This window comes from Syngnathus leptorhynchus, chromosome 13 (genome assembly GCF_054491065.1).
Source record: "Syngnathus leptorhynchus isolate UIUO chromosome 13, UIUO_Slep, whole genome shotgun sequence".
In the NCBI taxonomy this organism is placed as follows: domain Eukaryota; kingdom Metazoa; phylum Chordata; class Actinopteri; order Syngnathiformes; family Syngnathidae; genus Syngnathus; species Syngnathus leptorhynchus.
The window spans coordinates 5,359,875-5,376,354 of record NC_141207.1 but is presented as its reverse complement, the minus strand read 5'-3'; the positions used below and the strand labels follow the sequence as shown (position 1 = coordinate 5,376,354).

At 43.1% G+C, this 16,480-nt stretch overlaps 1 protein-coding gene across 1 annotated transcript in view; it reads right to left on the bottom strand.

Moving 5' to 3' along the window:
- The window catches only part of faf1 (Fas (TNFRSF6) associated factor 1), a 36,368-nt gene extending 20,501 nt beyond the window's left edge, over positions 1–15,867 (bottom strand). Inside the window, exons 1-8 of the mRNA XM_085928229.1 lie at positions 15,579–15,867; positions 14,861–14,929; positions 13,939–13,985; positions 12,447–12,712; positions 12,275–12,366; positions 11,607–11,698; positions 6,952–7,057; positions 2,850–2,936 (exon numbers count right to left, since the gene is read on the bottom strand). Coding sequence (XP_085784355.1) covers positions 2,850–2,936; positions 6,952–7,057; positions 11,607–11,698; positions 12,275–12,366; positions 12,447–12,712; positions 13,939–13,985; positions 14,861–14,929; positions 15,579–15,638 — 819 coding nt within the window. The 5' untranslated portion in view covers positions 15,639–15,867. The remainder of the gene's footprint in view (positions 1–2,849; positions 2,937–6,951; positions 7,058–11,606; positions 11,699–12,274; positions 12,367–12,446; positions 12,713–13,938; positions 13,986–14,860; positions 14,930–15,578) is intronic.
- Positions 15,868–16,480: the final 613 nt, after the last annotated feature.

Sequence of the window (16,480 nt, the reverse complement as noted above, 5' to 3'; positions counted from 1 at the left end):
CAAACCTTATTCTGCTATTTCTTTGAAGGGATGAATAAAGGACTGGGGGGGGGCAAGCGTGACAAAATGTCTCAAGTGGATGAAACTGATGAGATTCGCTTCCCGAGATGCATTCTAAACTGTGACCTTACATCCACTTAAACATTCCTTTTGACGACGTAAAAAATATACACGAGCGGTCCCGTTACGATGAAGGAAGGAGAAAGATGGAAACCGCAACAGACGGAACACGAAGTTGAATGTCACCTGAAAGCAGACAATCGAACGAGAGCGGGGGGGGGTCTCCTGAGCTTACGGCGCAGCTGTGTCGTTATGGAAACCAAAGCCCTCCCTTCACCACCTCCAAACAATAAAACTATGATTTCATAGGCCACTGTCAGGTAGAGAAGGATTCCATTAATGCCAGCTGGGAAATGGAGAGAGGCGGCTGGCCTACAAGGCGGAGGCATCTCTCGGGCTCTGCAGCATTAATACATTAGCAAACACCATGAAACACTACATAAATGTCAGCAATTACAGGCATTGCAGGATGGAGAGGGGGTTGAGGGCTTGAGAGGATGAGGGGATGTAATAAAAGAATCCTGCCAATCACTCCTACAGGTAGAGAGAAAGCACTGCCAATCATATTGACTCATGAGGCCCGCATAAAAAGGTAAGTGAAGCAGAAAAGCGCATACAATAACACTCAATAAACCTTCCTGATCTAATTTCAAGGACATTGAATAACTTGGAGAACAATAAACAATGAAACACACGGAGTACTAAGAAACAAGGCAGTAACCAAGGTGACCCAACACTTATCAAAGTGAGTTTCTCCGAAATGTGAGACTTTCTCTCTGACAAACAAGTTTCGACACTTAACAATACATGACACAATTACGGGCACAATAGGGATGACTCCAAGGCCTCTTTCGTTTGCAAGAAGCACAAAACTGAGTTCATCTTCCAATGAACCAAGCAGGATTTAAATCACTGATGCTTGATGCGCTTAAAAAAAATGGTACGCTACAATTTTGGTTTCAACATTGCAAAGCGAAAATGTGCCCGAAAAGGAGGAAAGAAAGGGGGAAAAAAACGAAAGAAAAAAAGCAGGAAAAAAAGAAAGGAAAAAGAAAACAAAGGGAATGAAAGAAAAATAATAATAAAAGAATGAAAAAAGCAAACAAGAACCCTCACATAAACCGTCAAGCAAGACTTGTGGAACTTTCACGCACACTGTTTGGCTCTTAATTAAACCAGAAATAATTACCTAATTAATTAAACAAATCATGCTTCGGGTGTTAGTCAAAACTGGAGGATTTGTAAATCAACGTATGATAGTTGGGATTGTTAAAACACTGCTTGTACAATTACAAGTTTTCTGAGTGCATACAAATTTGAGTGAGGAGTAAAATAAGTCACTTTATTTCCTAAGCATATATTCTAAATTTAGAACAAGTCAACCAGAATCTCAAAGTCTATGATATAAAACTTTCGATTTTCCCCTGTTCTTGTCAGTTGATGTTACAGACGCGTATCTGGTGTACAGTTTGATTTTCAAGCCTAGACACAGTGAGTAATAGGAATAATTGCAAAAACAAATACAGACCAATGTCGATTCAAGCAGACAAACACAGTAATATAACACAATTAAAGAGAAGGAAATCGACTTAAGTGGTAATCGATTCCGACGACGGCCAAGTGGTGTGCGGAGCGAAATGTAATCTCGGGCCTCTGGGCTGCCATGTTTATTGGTCCAAACCCCGGGAGATGAGACTGGGCTAATGAGCTAGACACTAACACTGGCTTGCCTACCCACCTGCTTGGCCGGCCAAGTCCCAGGCTTTCTCTGTTAATACCGTCAGACGTTTCAATAAGGGGGGCTGAGGCTGAGGCAGAGGCCATTATTACACTTCTGTCTCTCTGGCTTTTTAATATCGCCTCATCCAGGTGGTGAACAGGCCCGAAACGCCTCCATAGGTGATATCAAAATAACTACCAATGGGGAACTACTGTTGAGCATTAGATCAAATTTAAAGAAAAAAACTGTGATTGTCTCAAAAGGGATTTTTTTGTTTTTTCTAAATATAATTCTGATAAGCCACAATTCAAAAGGAACGTCTGACTTTCGTTGGTTAATTTTATTTTATTTTTTTTGCAAAAATACGGGGTCATCAAATTAGTAAATGTTTTTTTTTAAGAAACAAATCTAAACTGAAACTGTAATTCAGTTGCCTTTGTGAATGCAGCTTCAGGGTAGAGGTAAAAAAGATGGAAGAAGCCAATACAATTTCTTCAGACAAAACCACAATCGCATCGATCTAAAAGGAAAACGTTAGCTTAGGGGTGGAACCTAAGAATATGTGCGCAGCGGCTTCACAGTGTAGCACGATAAAGCGTCCCTTACAATTAGCATGGGAACACATACGCTGTCAAAGCCAAGCTGAGACAAAAGGGGTCAGAGGTTCCTCCAGGTTCTACTTGTGATCGGCTTGACTGTGCCGAGGATGAATGGCCGGGACGAGCGACCTCGGGATGAGTGAGGTCACTGGGACTCAATGATGTGAGCTATAATGTCCACAGAAAGAGGGCGCGGGATGGGAGTGGACTTTGACATCTTAATTTGCTTCTGACAGATGGCTTTGCCACGGAACGGTTTGATGCATTTTCAAAGTATTAGAATGATTATAATAATAATCTTAATGGTACTTAAGTTACAATTCAAGCACGAGAGATCGTCAATCTCTGACCGCAAGAAGCCATTGGCAGGTAAACACAAGAAAAAGCGACAAGTGGCTCAACCCAACGCTATAAATAGCGCAAGGTCGAACTATTATACAAATCAACGTCAATTTCAGGTGGGTTCTTACAGAGTCGTCAGATGCCGATGCTGGCCATCCTTCCCACTGTTGATGCCGTACTGGGATGTTGGTTAGGTCTGACACGTTCCTCTTCACCTGAAATCATAAGGAACACTGCATTAGAAATCTACATGGCAAGATCTGTAATATTCTTTTTTTTTTAGGAATAAAGTAAATACCCTGACGGCTTGGGTCAAACAATGACAAAAGACAGAGGCTGAAGGAGAAGAGCCACACCAAGACAAAAAAAAAAAAAATGGGGGCAACATTCCTCAGATGCCATAGCTAATGCCCAGGATCAACAGCCCCACGTTCTGAAATGAACAGTATTTCTCTCCCTCCATTCACGCGCGGCTGATGCTGTATCTGCGTCGATTAATAACATTCCTTGCTTTTAAACAGTTTGTAGCCGGCAGCGCCTGGCCCAAAGGGTGCCGCCGCTGTACCGTCCAGCGCACTGTTGCTTTAAAGGCCTAACGCCAGCCTGATGTGCGGCGGCCGAAAGGTGATCAAAGCCCACCGGTGTCTGAGCGCTGGCGGACGTGGATTCGACTGCATTTGTTTAGCGAGAGCCGCGGTTTTCGGGGCCCGCGGGGCTGGACACCGATGCTGAGAAAACGGCCTATTGTAAGGCAAAGCCCACGGGTCAAATCCCGTCTTTGTAAAAAGTACTGAGGAGCGATGGATCCCCCGAGCGTACCGAGGGGCTGCTTGCTCGGGCAGGTGGAAACTTTAAGAACGCTGCAAATACGTAAAATACCGGACTGAAGACTACAAAAGAGACTTTTGTCAGGCCAGGAACCACAGTGAATTGGAAAAATAAATAATAATAATAATAATAAATGAGTGGCACAAGGCACCCTTTGTCCGTCACTTGTGAAGCCGTCACCATACCGAGCCGAGCCGAGCCTTCATGATGAGAAGTCATAGCCAGGATGGAGGGCTCGGGGTCAGAGCGGGTGGCCAGTGTTATTACAGAGTGTAATATCTATGTTTGACCAGCCGCACTACAGGGATTTGCCTGACCGCCTAGCCACTCGATGAGAAGAGGGCTAAAGGGAGGAAAAGGAGAGGCATAAACACTAGTAATGAAGAGACTGCTGTCAGAGGTTAAAGCAGCCTGAGAGAAACAACAAACTAATGCCCACCGCGGAGAGAGTGAAGGTGAGAGGTGGGGACTGAGGAAGAGTGGAGACAGATATTGAACGTAGAGGACAAGCTGCTCTCTTTGTGGAAGGAAAATACCGAGTCACACCATTCACACCTAAGAGCAGAATTACACGTCGCAACCTTATGAAGCATAAATACGTTGTGCTCGTAACATCTCCAAGTATTTAAATTTATGTTGCGCTACTTTATTGAGTTTTAAGGACAGCATTGAGCCGCCATCGGGAACTGTCCAATACAATATAGCAGTAATACTGTCTAATGCTGCCCCCTGTCTTCCATAAAAATAATATAAATAGTGATTGAAATATTTGTTTTTCTTAGTGACAAATACATAAAATACAATATTGTGACAAAAGTTACCAAGAAAAATAAGGACTCATTATTTTTGGACGCTAGACGGGATTCATTTATTGAAGGATAGCTCATGACTGTAAAAATAAAATAAAATAAATAACAAGCAGCAGTGGTGTTTGGAAAAAGCCACCGGGAACACTGGCCTGCCCTGGTGCTGAGCGACAAGGCGACGCTTCTCACAGCAAAATTAATGATCCGATGATTGTAAATGCCAATTGCCTGTAATCCCCGCCTGGAAGCCAATCAAAGAGTTTCCATTAAACAGTCACAAGCTTTCTCCCTCGTGCCTCCCTTTCTTCATCTCCCCAAGGCACCAGATGTCTTTCATTCCTTTATTTTAGCCACCCTTCCTTTTCTCAACACAGCGGCCTTGTCATCTTTTGGTCCCTATATGACGCCCAGCTGCGAAACACGGATGGGCCCCGGGCCCAACCCCAGGGGGGGGGGCAGCATCGGCGGGAAATCCCCAGGACAACGGGTCTGGTCACGGACAACTCGGAGCCCGGCAGCCATCTCTATTCTCCCCGCAACTTCCCTGGCAAACATTTGCTCTACAGCTTAGCTCACATGCTAGCCAGCTACTTACCCCCACACTCTTGTCTAGTAATGCCAATCAGAGTGTACCCAGCCCTGTGTTCTGGACCCGGAGAAGAAAGAAGTTAGAGACGGGACACTGGGATACACATGGAGAATGAAGGCGCAGAAAAGGAGGGGCCAAGGGTAGTAGATCCCAAAGAGCCACAAGGCAAAGCCAGAGCCTTTTGCAAAGACAAATAAGAAGACAGGACTGCGCCTATTGATATGCACAAGCAAGACCATCAGCTAGTTTTCAGTGGGACAAAAGAGTGTGCAGTCAGAGAAGGGCGCTCTGTAGTGGAGTCCATATGTCTGTGACTAGACACAGTATGAAGAGAAAAGGGGAGCCAGGCGGCTTGAATATGGTGTTACTTCTTTGTTGCACTCTCAAGTTCTAGTAGTAGCACAAATGCACTTGGCTATCCTGCATGGCGGAGTCATTGACGGATGCTGCAGCAGGTTTACTCGGCTGACTTATGTGCAGGCGGAGCGGCCAATGTGGTCATCTCTTATCAGCGCACGGTGATTGACTGGTGACCAGTAGTGCTTGAAATGTAGGCTGATTTATGCTCAAAGTCAGCAGGGACAAACTCCACTGCCTGGCAGCCCGGATATAGAAAATGGATTGATGGATGCTGCATTAGATCACATTCCGTTAACTAATCAATCAAAAATTATGATAAATCAAGAGAATCTTTGTTTTTTTTTTAATTGGATGAGAATTTTTTTTGGAGCATAGATTAAGCATGACCTCAGAGCTCCATTCAAATCAAATGAAATTAATTTTGCCCTACTTGAGTTCTGAAGCAATGAATCAACAATCTCATCAAAAATGACTATTTGCTTTTTTTTTTTTTTTTTTTAACCAAGCTTACGTAAGCGTTTCAACTTCATTAACCGCCCGTCTTTCCAATTTAATTCACATCATGACGCAATTTCATTTGTTTATTGATAACTTGCAGAAGGACCTTGTCAATAACTGCCTACGTAGTGTGACAACATTATTCATCATCACAGTTTAAAAAAAAACGAAAGAGACCTCATGCTAAAGAGTAAATATATAGAAGGGCATGGTCAACATGGGGTGAGCAGAATCCAAATCTATTCAGGTTAAAGTTCTGGGCCTCATTTTCTCTCCGGGGGTCCCCCGAGATGCCTAAAGACAAGCATGCGTAAGGAAAAGACCACAACACGGAGGCCCGTTAAAGCCCACATTGTCCCTTGGCGGCTCCCTACGGCCTCTTACGGCACCCCCGCTATGCCGACAGTCCTTAGCCTACTTTCTGGAACCGTGCTTTTCCTCCTCCCACACCACGGGGAACCCTCCCCAGTGTTTGTAATCCCAGTAGAAACACTTAAGGTTCACAGTGGGTGCTCATCAAAAACCATCTGGCTGAGAAGAAGAGAAGAAGATGAGAAAGAGGAATGGGACAGCGCAAATATAGAGAGAGGCAGGAAATCAGGGGAAGTTCCGATGCTGGTTTTCCTAATCTGGTCAATTACCACCATTAGAAAAAACCCTCCTCGCAGCTTGATTATTATCAGTATGATCTTCACACTCATGGAGGTAGCAGTGAGCAAGCGGTAACGTCCCATCGCGGCTGGGAAATGAATAATTAGTTTGAGAAAAAAAAAAAAAAAAAAAAAAAAAAAAAAAAGGGGGGGAAAAGAGCTATCCATCCTCATACCAAGTCCAATAACATTAACTTGCAGGCTAAAAAAAAAAACACTTAAGGTTCTATCCAAATCAAACAATTCTCCTGAAGTGCTCTAAGTCTAAAAGTGACTTGACTGGGATGGGGGGGGGGGGAGCGGGCCACAGCTGCGAGAGTAATTACCTACTTGGAAACGTGATCATTTCTGATGAATAATGAATGGACGGTTGAGATAGACTAGCAATGTTCAGCAAATGGAACGAAAGCTGCGTGATGGGAAACCAGAGCACGGGAATATTACGTATGCAAGCGTGCATATTTCAAAGGATCTGCGTGTAGCCTTTGTTTGCACTTGCCTCTTGTATGGTTCGAGAGCCCGGAAAGTTGAGGCTGTAGTCCCTCTGGGCCTCACGGTGACTGATGACCAGCAGGAAGTTCTGGTTAAGCGAGTCTGGGAGAGAACTTAACAAAAGAGGGAGACAGAGATGGTAACGGGAACATGGTGTAGGAAATTAAATGCACATACAGAGAATGATGGCGAAAAAGTACTGGTATCGGTTTTGAAAAAAAAATTGGTATCGAGCGTCTCTAATACTGATGACGAATCATTTGAAAGAAATACCTTTAATACATTTCGATCTGACAAAAAGGCCAAACAGTCAACTCGCTGAGTTCTACCCGATTGTGTGACGTAGGTAAAACGAGGTGGTCAGAGATTAACAAAGATTAAAAGCAACGAGTAAAAGGCAAGCTAAAACACGTTCCTAAGTGATATAGCGCTGCTCCAGGGGGAGCAGGACGCCTCCTCGGGGGGCTCGTCACCTACTTCACAGGTTATGTCTAAACAAGCCTGGCCAGAGTTTCACTCAAACCACACTGACGCAAAAACAGCTTGAGGTCCTTCAATCAGCTCATTTGATAACAACCCAGCGATAATGAAATGGATGAACCAAGGTCAGCGGCACCCTCAAAAGATGACTTGAAATCATTTACAAAAGATGAACAGATGACTGCAATGATAGATTTGGTTCAATTTTCTCAGGATTTGTTTTTTTTCATGGATTTTAGGACTATATTCAGGTCTATGTAAGAAAAGTTGTCGATGAATTAGCAGCCAAAATGCTAAAGCAGACACTTTGTATGGCTGGCGTGAAGGAGGAGGCAATAAGGAATCAACTTTTGGAAGCTTCATTTACAATAAGCTGCGAGGTTAAGTAGCGTTTTGAGCAAACGCCGGGGTCTACGCGGCGGAATATCAATGGGAGGCTTAAGGGCCGAAGCAGACACTTAATCGGGGCTCAGAAACCAAGGAGAGAGGAAGACTTGGGAGAAAGAGAAGGCTGGGGGAATTCATATGTAGCATACACATTAATTATGCAATCACACTCTTAATCTGAGCAGATCTGGACGAGCTTATGCTAACAGAAGCTCAAATTTACAGTAATGACAGCGTATTTACACTGACTAAAACTACGGAATCAATATGTAAATGTAATGTTTGTTGTAGCTAACCGGGGAAGATTGGAAATGTGCGGAGTGGATGCATATGTAATTGGCTTGCGCAGAAGGACGAGCGAGAGAGAGAAAGACAAAGAGAGAGAAAGAGAGAGAGCGGCGGTAGGGACACATAAATAAGCATCTCGCTAATATCGTGATTATGTTTGGACACAATCCTGAGATACGGCTGGCAGGCAAGTCGACTTCTAAACAGACAAGAGAGCGAGGGTAAACTGACTGCAAGTGTTACTCTGTCCTTCCAGCAAAAAAGGGAACATCTTATGGAGCCGCCGTGGCAGACTGACGAGCCATTTGGTGTTTGCCGTTCAAGATTTAGCTCGCTCGTTGTGTCGACGGTACAAATATAGTGGCTTAAAATATCAAATGTATAAATGTAAATGTGAGTCATTTTGCGTGACGTGTCGTCTCTCGGCTGTTTCTCGCACCAGGTGTGAAATTATTTACATTTTTATTTATTTCTTTATTTTTCTTTTTATTTTAACTTATTTTATCTTTTTATTTTATCAATATTGATTTTATTAAAATTGTATTATTTTATTCTTAATAATACAATAAATTGTATTATTTGTATTTAATAATAATTGTATATATATATATATATATATATATATATATTAACTTTGTTGATGATTACGTTGAATTTGACTGAGACCACTTTTGTTTTGGTGACTTTTGAAAAATTTGGAGTTCTAAAAAAATCTAAACATTAAGTTACTTAGCTTTGTTAAAGCTGGCTTGGAGATTTCAATGCCAGGAAGTTTGGCTCAGAGCCTCAGGCACTTGTTGGAATATACATTCTTGTGAATAAATCATTTAATTGCGGTGGAAAACCCTGCAAATATCTAAGTTTTGACATCCAATAAGCCATTTTTTCTAAAGCCCCATTCCGAATCCCTGCTGCCTTCATCACAAAGGTTGTAATACGGACTCTAAGTGTTTGCTTCTGTTTTTTTTAAGAGGTCTTCTTTTTTTACTGAACACATACACTCCGTGACATTCTAGGTTGACTGACGGCGTCTGGAGGTACCTGACATGGGTACCGGGGAGGAAAATGCCATTTAAATTTATAGACAGAGAAGAGCGGGCTAAACAGATTGCTTTCATTCTGAAGTAAGCTGCCAGTCCCCGTGGCACAGAGCAGACTCGAGACCTTAATAAACTTGCACTGCCAAACACATGCAAGCACACAATGTGGCAAATGCCTCCAAGCATTGGGAGGTTTCACTTAAAAGCTCACCAAACTCAAATACCATTGGTTGGAGGTCAGGTAGACTACGCAAGGTCATCTTACCGCCTCCAATTTTTGCATCCGCAACAAAGCAGGATCTTGCCAACCCATTCGGGTTCCGTTGCGTTTTGCTCGGCCATCGTGTCCCGAAACAGCATGCTCACTTGCGTTCCGACAAACGAGCTGTCCCTCGAAAGCATCGAAACCGGGAATGAGGTGCGATAAAAGCCCGCCGACTCCTAATGAAGCAATTTTGCAATTTCAAATTTCTTTGCCGGGTCAAATGAAAATAAACCATTTTTGGGCAAACAGCCTCCAGGTGAGTATGAGCTGAGAATAAACAGAGAGGAAAGCAAAGAGGCGCATTTGAAATATTCATCAGGCCTTCATTATTTATGCAAGAGATGAGCTCCTCCTCGACACCCGCTCTTATTCGCCGACATGGCCGCCGCCGAGAGCGCGCCTCAACCGTGCCATGCCGACAGCTTATCATACCGCTAACTAAATAACTAGCGGAGATGAATATGTGCCCACAGAATCTCCCAAAAAGCCTGCAGATATATTTCTAATCAAACAAAAGAAAACTAAGAGGAGTTTACACAGCAGAGTCGTAATGATACCGCGGCGCTGTTTAATCAGTTCGTTTGGTTTTGGACGTGTGCAAGCGCATGAGCCAAAGTCATTGCGTTGGGAGACGGTTGAATTTATAGTCAACAGAAAAAAAATATTTTTAAAAAATCACGCTACAATTTGGTGGGTACATTGCGGACCTGATTCAGTACAGTCACTGAGTACAGGACAAATATTTGAGCAGATAAAATTGGTTACGATTTTCGAGAACAGCAATCTTTCGACGAGTGTGCCTTAAAGACATACTCGGGGTCTAATCCTATTGTGTCCACAATGTGCTTGTTTACGGTGGATAGTGAAAAAGTTGAATTGCATAATGTGGCTTGTATATATGTGCAAAGTCTGCAATTGAAGTATATTACGCTGCCAAGTTGTTCACTTACTAACTTTAGGGTGAGGCGCTCTCCAGTACCAAACACAAATTGTGTGTCCCGGATATATCAAATATGCGAGTTTATTTTTACGGCCAGCCAACAGCTTGTCCGGTCCCGCTGCAAGATACTACCGCGCCCCTTCGCTTGTGATCAGTCACTTATCCCTCGAAGGGTCATCATAGGAGCACAAATTTATACACAAACACACATGTGGGCGCTCAGAGGGAGGGGTCGGTACCCTCTCCCAATTCGACCCCAACTTTCCTGCACCAAAATAGCTTGACGGGATAATGAGCTCGCGACACCTAAAATGATATTGATGACACTTGGAGGAAAAGGCAAAGGGTGGCGCTAAAAAGACAGCGGTTAGCAAAGGAGTGAGACGATGACAAGAGAGAGACAACCCGGGAGGGTGCGGGACCACTGTGGCGATGCCGGCCGTCGGCTGCCACTTTACACTTAGCTTTAACGAGCAGTCAAAGCGCAAACTGGGAAATGACGCTGTGGTAGCTGTCAACGCAATGTTGAGCTTTACGAGAACTTTCTTTTGCTTCTATAGTCAGAATTAGTGGTCAGTTTAGATGTGTGTATCTTTCTTTTATACAAATTACAAAGAAAATGAAGAGAAATATACAAACCAAAATATTTCTACCATAATAAAGCTTTTGACCATTTAATTAGTGTGAGGTTCCGGATAGATATTTTGCATGGGGTGATGTTTACGTGACACTGATGAAAGGACAATTGTGCATTCAGCTGCCAACAGTGATTGTATTACTTGCGGTGGATTTACAGCAAGGTGCGTGACATTTTCCAGGGAAAGGTTGCTAATGCTGCCGGGGTGTTCAGTGAGATGAATGGGCCGGGTGTTGGATTAATGGAACAATCCCACAAAATCTCAAGTACCAAAAGCGCCGCTAAAAAAAATGGACCGAACTAGTTTACGAATAAAATGGTGAGATGACAATATAGTGTCAACAGCAAATACGTACACATTTATAGACAGTCTGAAAAGCGAGCAAGCAACAATGTCAGCTGGGAATATACATCAACTATTATTTACACAAGATATTGCAGCAGAAGGCATTTCTTTCAAAATGTCACAAGGAATGAGAGGAAATGGAAATAGACAAGTGATGTTTCGACTTGCAGGCTGGAAGTCTGCACTGGTAGTTATAGACTGCCACCTGATGGACTGTTTTTGCTATTACACTGCGGTGTGCCGCAAGGAAGGAGGATTTTAGTAATTGAAGCCGCAAACCTGTTTTTGCTGGTGCTGGCGGTAGGGGTAATGTCGGGGGTCAGGACATACAGGCTGACGTTCCTTGGCAGGTGTAAACTTCGCAGCACCGTCTGAAGCAAAGAGACAATCTTTTGTGTGGAACAGGTTTGAGCTAGCTACAATACAGAATGGCTCTGATTTGTTATCATGGAATTTGAGCGAGCTTGTTAGATGAACACTGGGAGGCTCAGAAATGGTTATTTATTTATGTGATTATTTATTTACTTATTTTATTTACATATTTTATTTATTTATTTATTTATTTATTTATTTATTTATTTAACTAATTATTAAAAAAACAATGAACTGATGGGCAATATTTGTCTTTTCTTTTTTAGAGATACTTAGTTTATTTTTCACCCTTAAATTGTAGTAAGACTGTAAAAAAAGATTCACTGAAAATGATGTCTGTGAAAATGCTGAGTCATCCTGAGTACAACACCGCAAGAAATTTGAACACTGACAATGGGTTCTGGTGAAATTGAGTTTTTGCGAAATATTTTTATGCGATTTTTCCCACATAAAAACTAATAATAATAAAAAAAAAAAAAATAACAATAGAATATAACAATGTAACTTAAATGTCATTATTCTACAGATCATTGCCAAGCCTGAGAAATAATTCTTCATGAAGAGTCTAAACTTACACTATCAGACACGTCGCCGCTCTTCCATCCTTTCAGCTGCATTTTGGATACAGGAATTCCGAGCTCTGCCTCAAGAATTCGTTTGATTTCACCTAAGGTTCAGAGCAAAAAGAAAATTGCACCAAAATGATCGCTACAGACATCAAGGTGCAGTCCAAGTGCTGCCGCTCACCGACTGTGCTGCCTTCCTCCAGTACCAGCTCGACGGTGCGTTGCCGGTACTCCACCCGAAAGTTGAGCATCCGAGGCAGACGCTCGATGATGTGTCGGGAGGCAGGTGCGCTGGGGCAAAACGTGGAAGCCAAGGAAGACAACGGCAAAGGGGACGAAGACAAAGAGGACTGCGAAGGAACGGCGCTTTCGCTGACGACGTCTGCTGCTTCGGATTGGCTGTGAGGTCCGTACATGCTGGCCTGGCTGGCATCACTGGAAAAGTTGCTGTCATGGAGGAAAACGGTTAGCGACAACATGAGATACATCATAAGTGACTTCATCGGGTTAACTTCTCTTTATATGTGAATCTGTCATTCACACGATTAAAATGTCGCCTGGTAAAATAACAAATGTTTTTAGGATACTTGTACCAAAATGGGTTGTTTTGAATTATGAGCTGTGCTATAGTCAAAACATTATTTCCTCAACTCAGGCCACCTTTCAAAAAGCTTGAGCTACATTTTCTGATGCAAACTGTGGGCTTCTCCCCAACTATCTAACAGAAGAGGATACATGGGAAAGGAAGTGTATTGTGAAACAGGAGTGCTTGTGTAGCCACCGAGTGAACTGGCTCCACTTCAAGTTACTTGAGAATTTGTGAAGCGGCCGACGGTTGCCAGCCACTTAAGTAAATGTGTTGCTTGCTGGTCACGCTGCCAGTAGTCAGCATCCTTTCACGCCAGTTGAGTCCCTTTTGAAAGCGAAGCAATAATCTCATGGCCCGAGGGCCCGAACCACGCTGCGGCACATGCATACACACTCGGGCTGTGAATACGACACAATGCGGTACGACAAGAGTGGGTTCAGAGAGGCTTTGTGCGTCGGTGAGTGGCAGCCAACCGTAGATGCTGTTGGTGTGAAGGGTACAAAGGAATCTTTTCTGTTCACAAACTATGTGTAATGCCAAGCTTAGATGAATGTCCCTTTGAAAAGTGTATTTTGTAATTCGTGTTTTGTGTCATGTATTGCATGAATTGTGTTGATAAATTTCTTATCGATTTTGAAATTTGAATAAGTTGTTGTCCTGGACACAAAAGAATGATACAAATCCATGTTCCTGATTTTGAGCGTTAAAACATGTCACCAAATTGTACCAGCGAAGTTATAATTCCATCCAGATTTTTTCACGTTATGTTCACAGTTACAGTCAAATGCCGTGACAAGGGGAGAAGCACAACAACAAACCTGCTTAACCCTTTTTTCTGAAAGATGCTTTTGTTACCATTGTGTGATAGCACCATCACGCGTATTCGCTTCATGCTACTGATTATTCTTCGGTCCTCACGCGCCCACGCAGTGAGCGACTGTGCAAATATGTCCGGCTGATCTCTCCATGACGACACTGGTTTCATGCTCAACTAAACACCCTTTGAAACGACAACAACTCTACGTGCTCAAGTGCGTGGCGCGCGCCAGATGTTGTTGTGTTTGTGTGGAATGGGGTCGCTTACCCTTGCAAGATGCCATTCTCTTGTGGTATCACCCCATTGATGGCAGCCTATCATGATAGACACAGAAAAAGACGTTTAGTTTGGGTTAATTCAATCATGTCAAAGGACAGTGTGACATTTTGTGTAATAGGGATTTGAGTAAGCATGACAGATTTAGCCTGCTTCGATGAGCCTTTGTTTGAGGAACAATTGAATCGACGCGTCCCGAACGCACGCTGTGGTCCACTGCAACAACAGACAAACTAAAAGCCAGTCGGTGCTGATATCGAGCATCGTCTGCTCCACCGAGAAACTTTTTGGTGGGTACAATAGCAAAAATAAATTCAGCCCCACGCCCATCAAAACATGTTTGTGTTTACAAAAAAGTGCAAGTCATCACATTCACAGGTACAACGCGCATGCAAGTTGGATTGTGTCACAATGTTGCCCGTTTTCAATTCCTGCCAGCATTGACGGAGAACTTCCAAAATGTTTTCCCCACAACAGCTGCTTTTTATTACCGCCACCGATGAGGTCATGCTATAGGTCGTGAGTATTCACGGGACTCTACATCCTCTTCGAAGAAATGCCATTGTTATCCCCCTCTAGGCCACAAACTAGTCATGACCGAACCAAACGGTGCATCCAAAATCATAATAATCATCTTCTGGGACATCAGCATATTTAGTAGCCTAAAAGATTAATACTAGTATGGTTTTATTTCTTTGCCTGATTTCTGTCTGAAAGATTTACAACCAGTATTTCCCAATACTAATAATTTGGCAGGTAGCATATCTTCTCACATCAAGTGCCATTGTCTGAAAACTGAACATGTTTCAAAATTATCACGGTGCATAATAAACAAAAAGGCTGTTGTGTAATGAGTGAAGTAGCGATTGAGTCGTGTGGGTCAAACAGTCAAGCGTACGGATAATGAACTTACCACTAAGTCCCAGTTATTAAGCTCTAACAGGGTGATTGCCTCTGCAATGTTGTCGATTCCAGTGCATGCCTGGGAGTAGGGGGGGAAAAAAAACAAAGGAATGAGGGTCACTGTGCATGACTTAAAAGACTACATTTAATAGTTCTATTATTCAAAGAATTAAAATTGTGCTTGTCGCCTTACAGTGAAAAGGCAAAGGCTGTCTGTCCCATGAGCATTCAACGACAGGCAGGTGATTTTTAAATATGACGCTTTGGATATCTATCAAAGTGCAGTTTGATGTGCTGTCAGAGTATTATATTGTATTGGACTCGTTCAGACACTTGTGGCAAGCCTTGTCTCCCTTCAAAGTGCACGACGACAATGAGTGACGGGGGGGGGGTAAACAGTTAACAGCTAAGAGAGGAAACGTATCTCCACTTTCAGCCTAAATATTTGTTTTTTTTTTGCCCAGGGTAACAAGCAAAAAGCCACATTACAGTAATTTGGTCCGAGTGCTTAGGCGAGCACAATTCGCTCGAGTGTTGACGAGGGACAGCGAAGGTTCAATGCTAATAACAGCCTTCAGTTAGCAAGCTGTCAGTTGGTTAGCTCGATGTATTAGCCGCAGAAAGCAACGACCACCGGCCCGGGAGAGCCATTGAAGAAGTCGCTCGGGTGGACAGTACCGCGCACTGACATAAACACACTCCGACATGCGTCGTCTGGATCAACAAACCTGAAAGTCAGCGAGAATTATCTCCCTATCCAGGTTGCTATCGCCGCTGTCGGAGGCCATGGCGATGACTGGCTAAAAGCAAGGCTTCTTCCACGGACTCTCGTCACTTTCCCGCAGGGCAGGAGGATACGGATTGTGAATAAAATATTCGACTTAGACGTGATGACCCTTTTGGAGGCGTGCGAAAAAGAAATGTTGAGCTTAACTGGGATGGAACTGCTTCAGGCAGTCATTCTACAAAGTAGCGTTAGAGTTCGACGCTTTACGGCAGCTGACGTAAAGGACTGACAAATGCTGCAACGTAGTCGAGGACGTGGTAAGAGTTCAGAAATATATTAACGTAAGCTGTAGTTTTTGTGATTAGTGTTCTGAAATTGTTGTTTATTTTGTCCATTTGATTTGGCAAAAAAAAGTGTGATTTAATTCACAATAATAAAGAGATAATAACCAAGCCACTGTAACTTTATGCACGTATCGCTAGAGGGAGCCCGCGTACCACACCCTAACAGAACCATCATTTAAGACTAAATACATTTTTCTGAGGGCTGCATGATGGTTAAGTGTTCACCTCACATTAGTTTGAGGATCACTAGCATTATGTCAAATAATTTAGTTGAGTATCTTTGGGATTTTTGCCCATGATTCGAGTGTGTAATTTTGCTATTTTTCATATTCAAATTGGCAGTTGAGAGTTGTTTTAGAACGACTGAAAGTCAGTACCGGTCAAAACCAAAAGAGGGAGACAAACTGCAAGGAAAACCAAGCAACGGCATCACACTTGTGACTTGCAGGGGGAAGTGACGCTCAAACACGGAGGAAAAAAAGAGCTTGTCCTCGGTGATGTTTGTTTGGCTTTTCAATAACTGAACCGGGAAGTGTCCCCTCTTTTTGCCTGCGCGCTA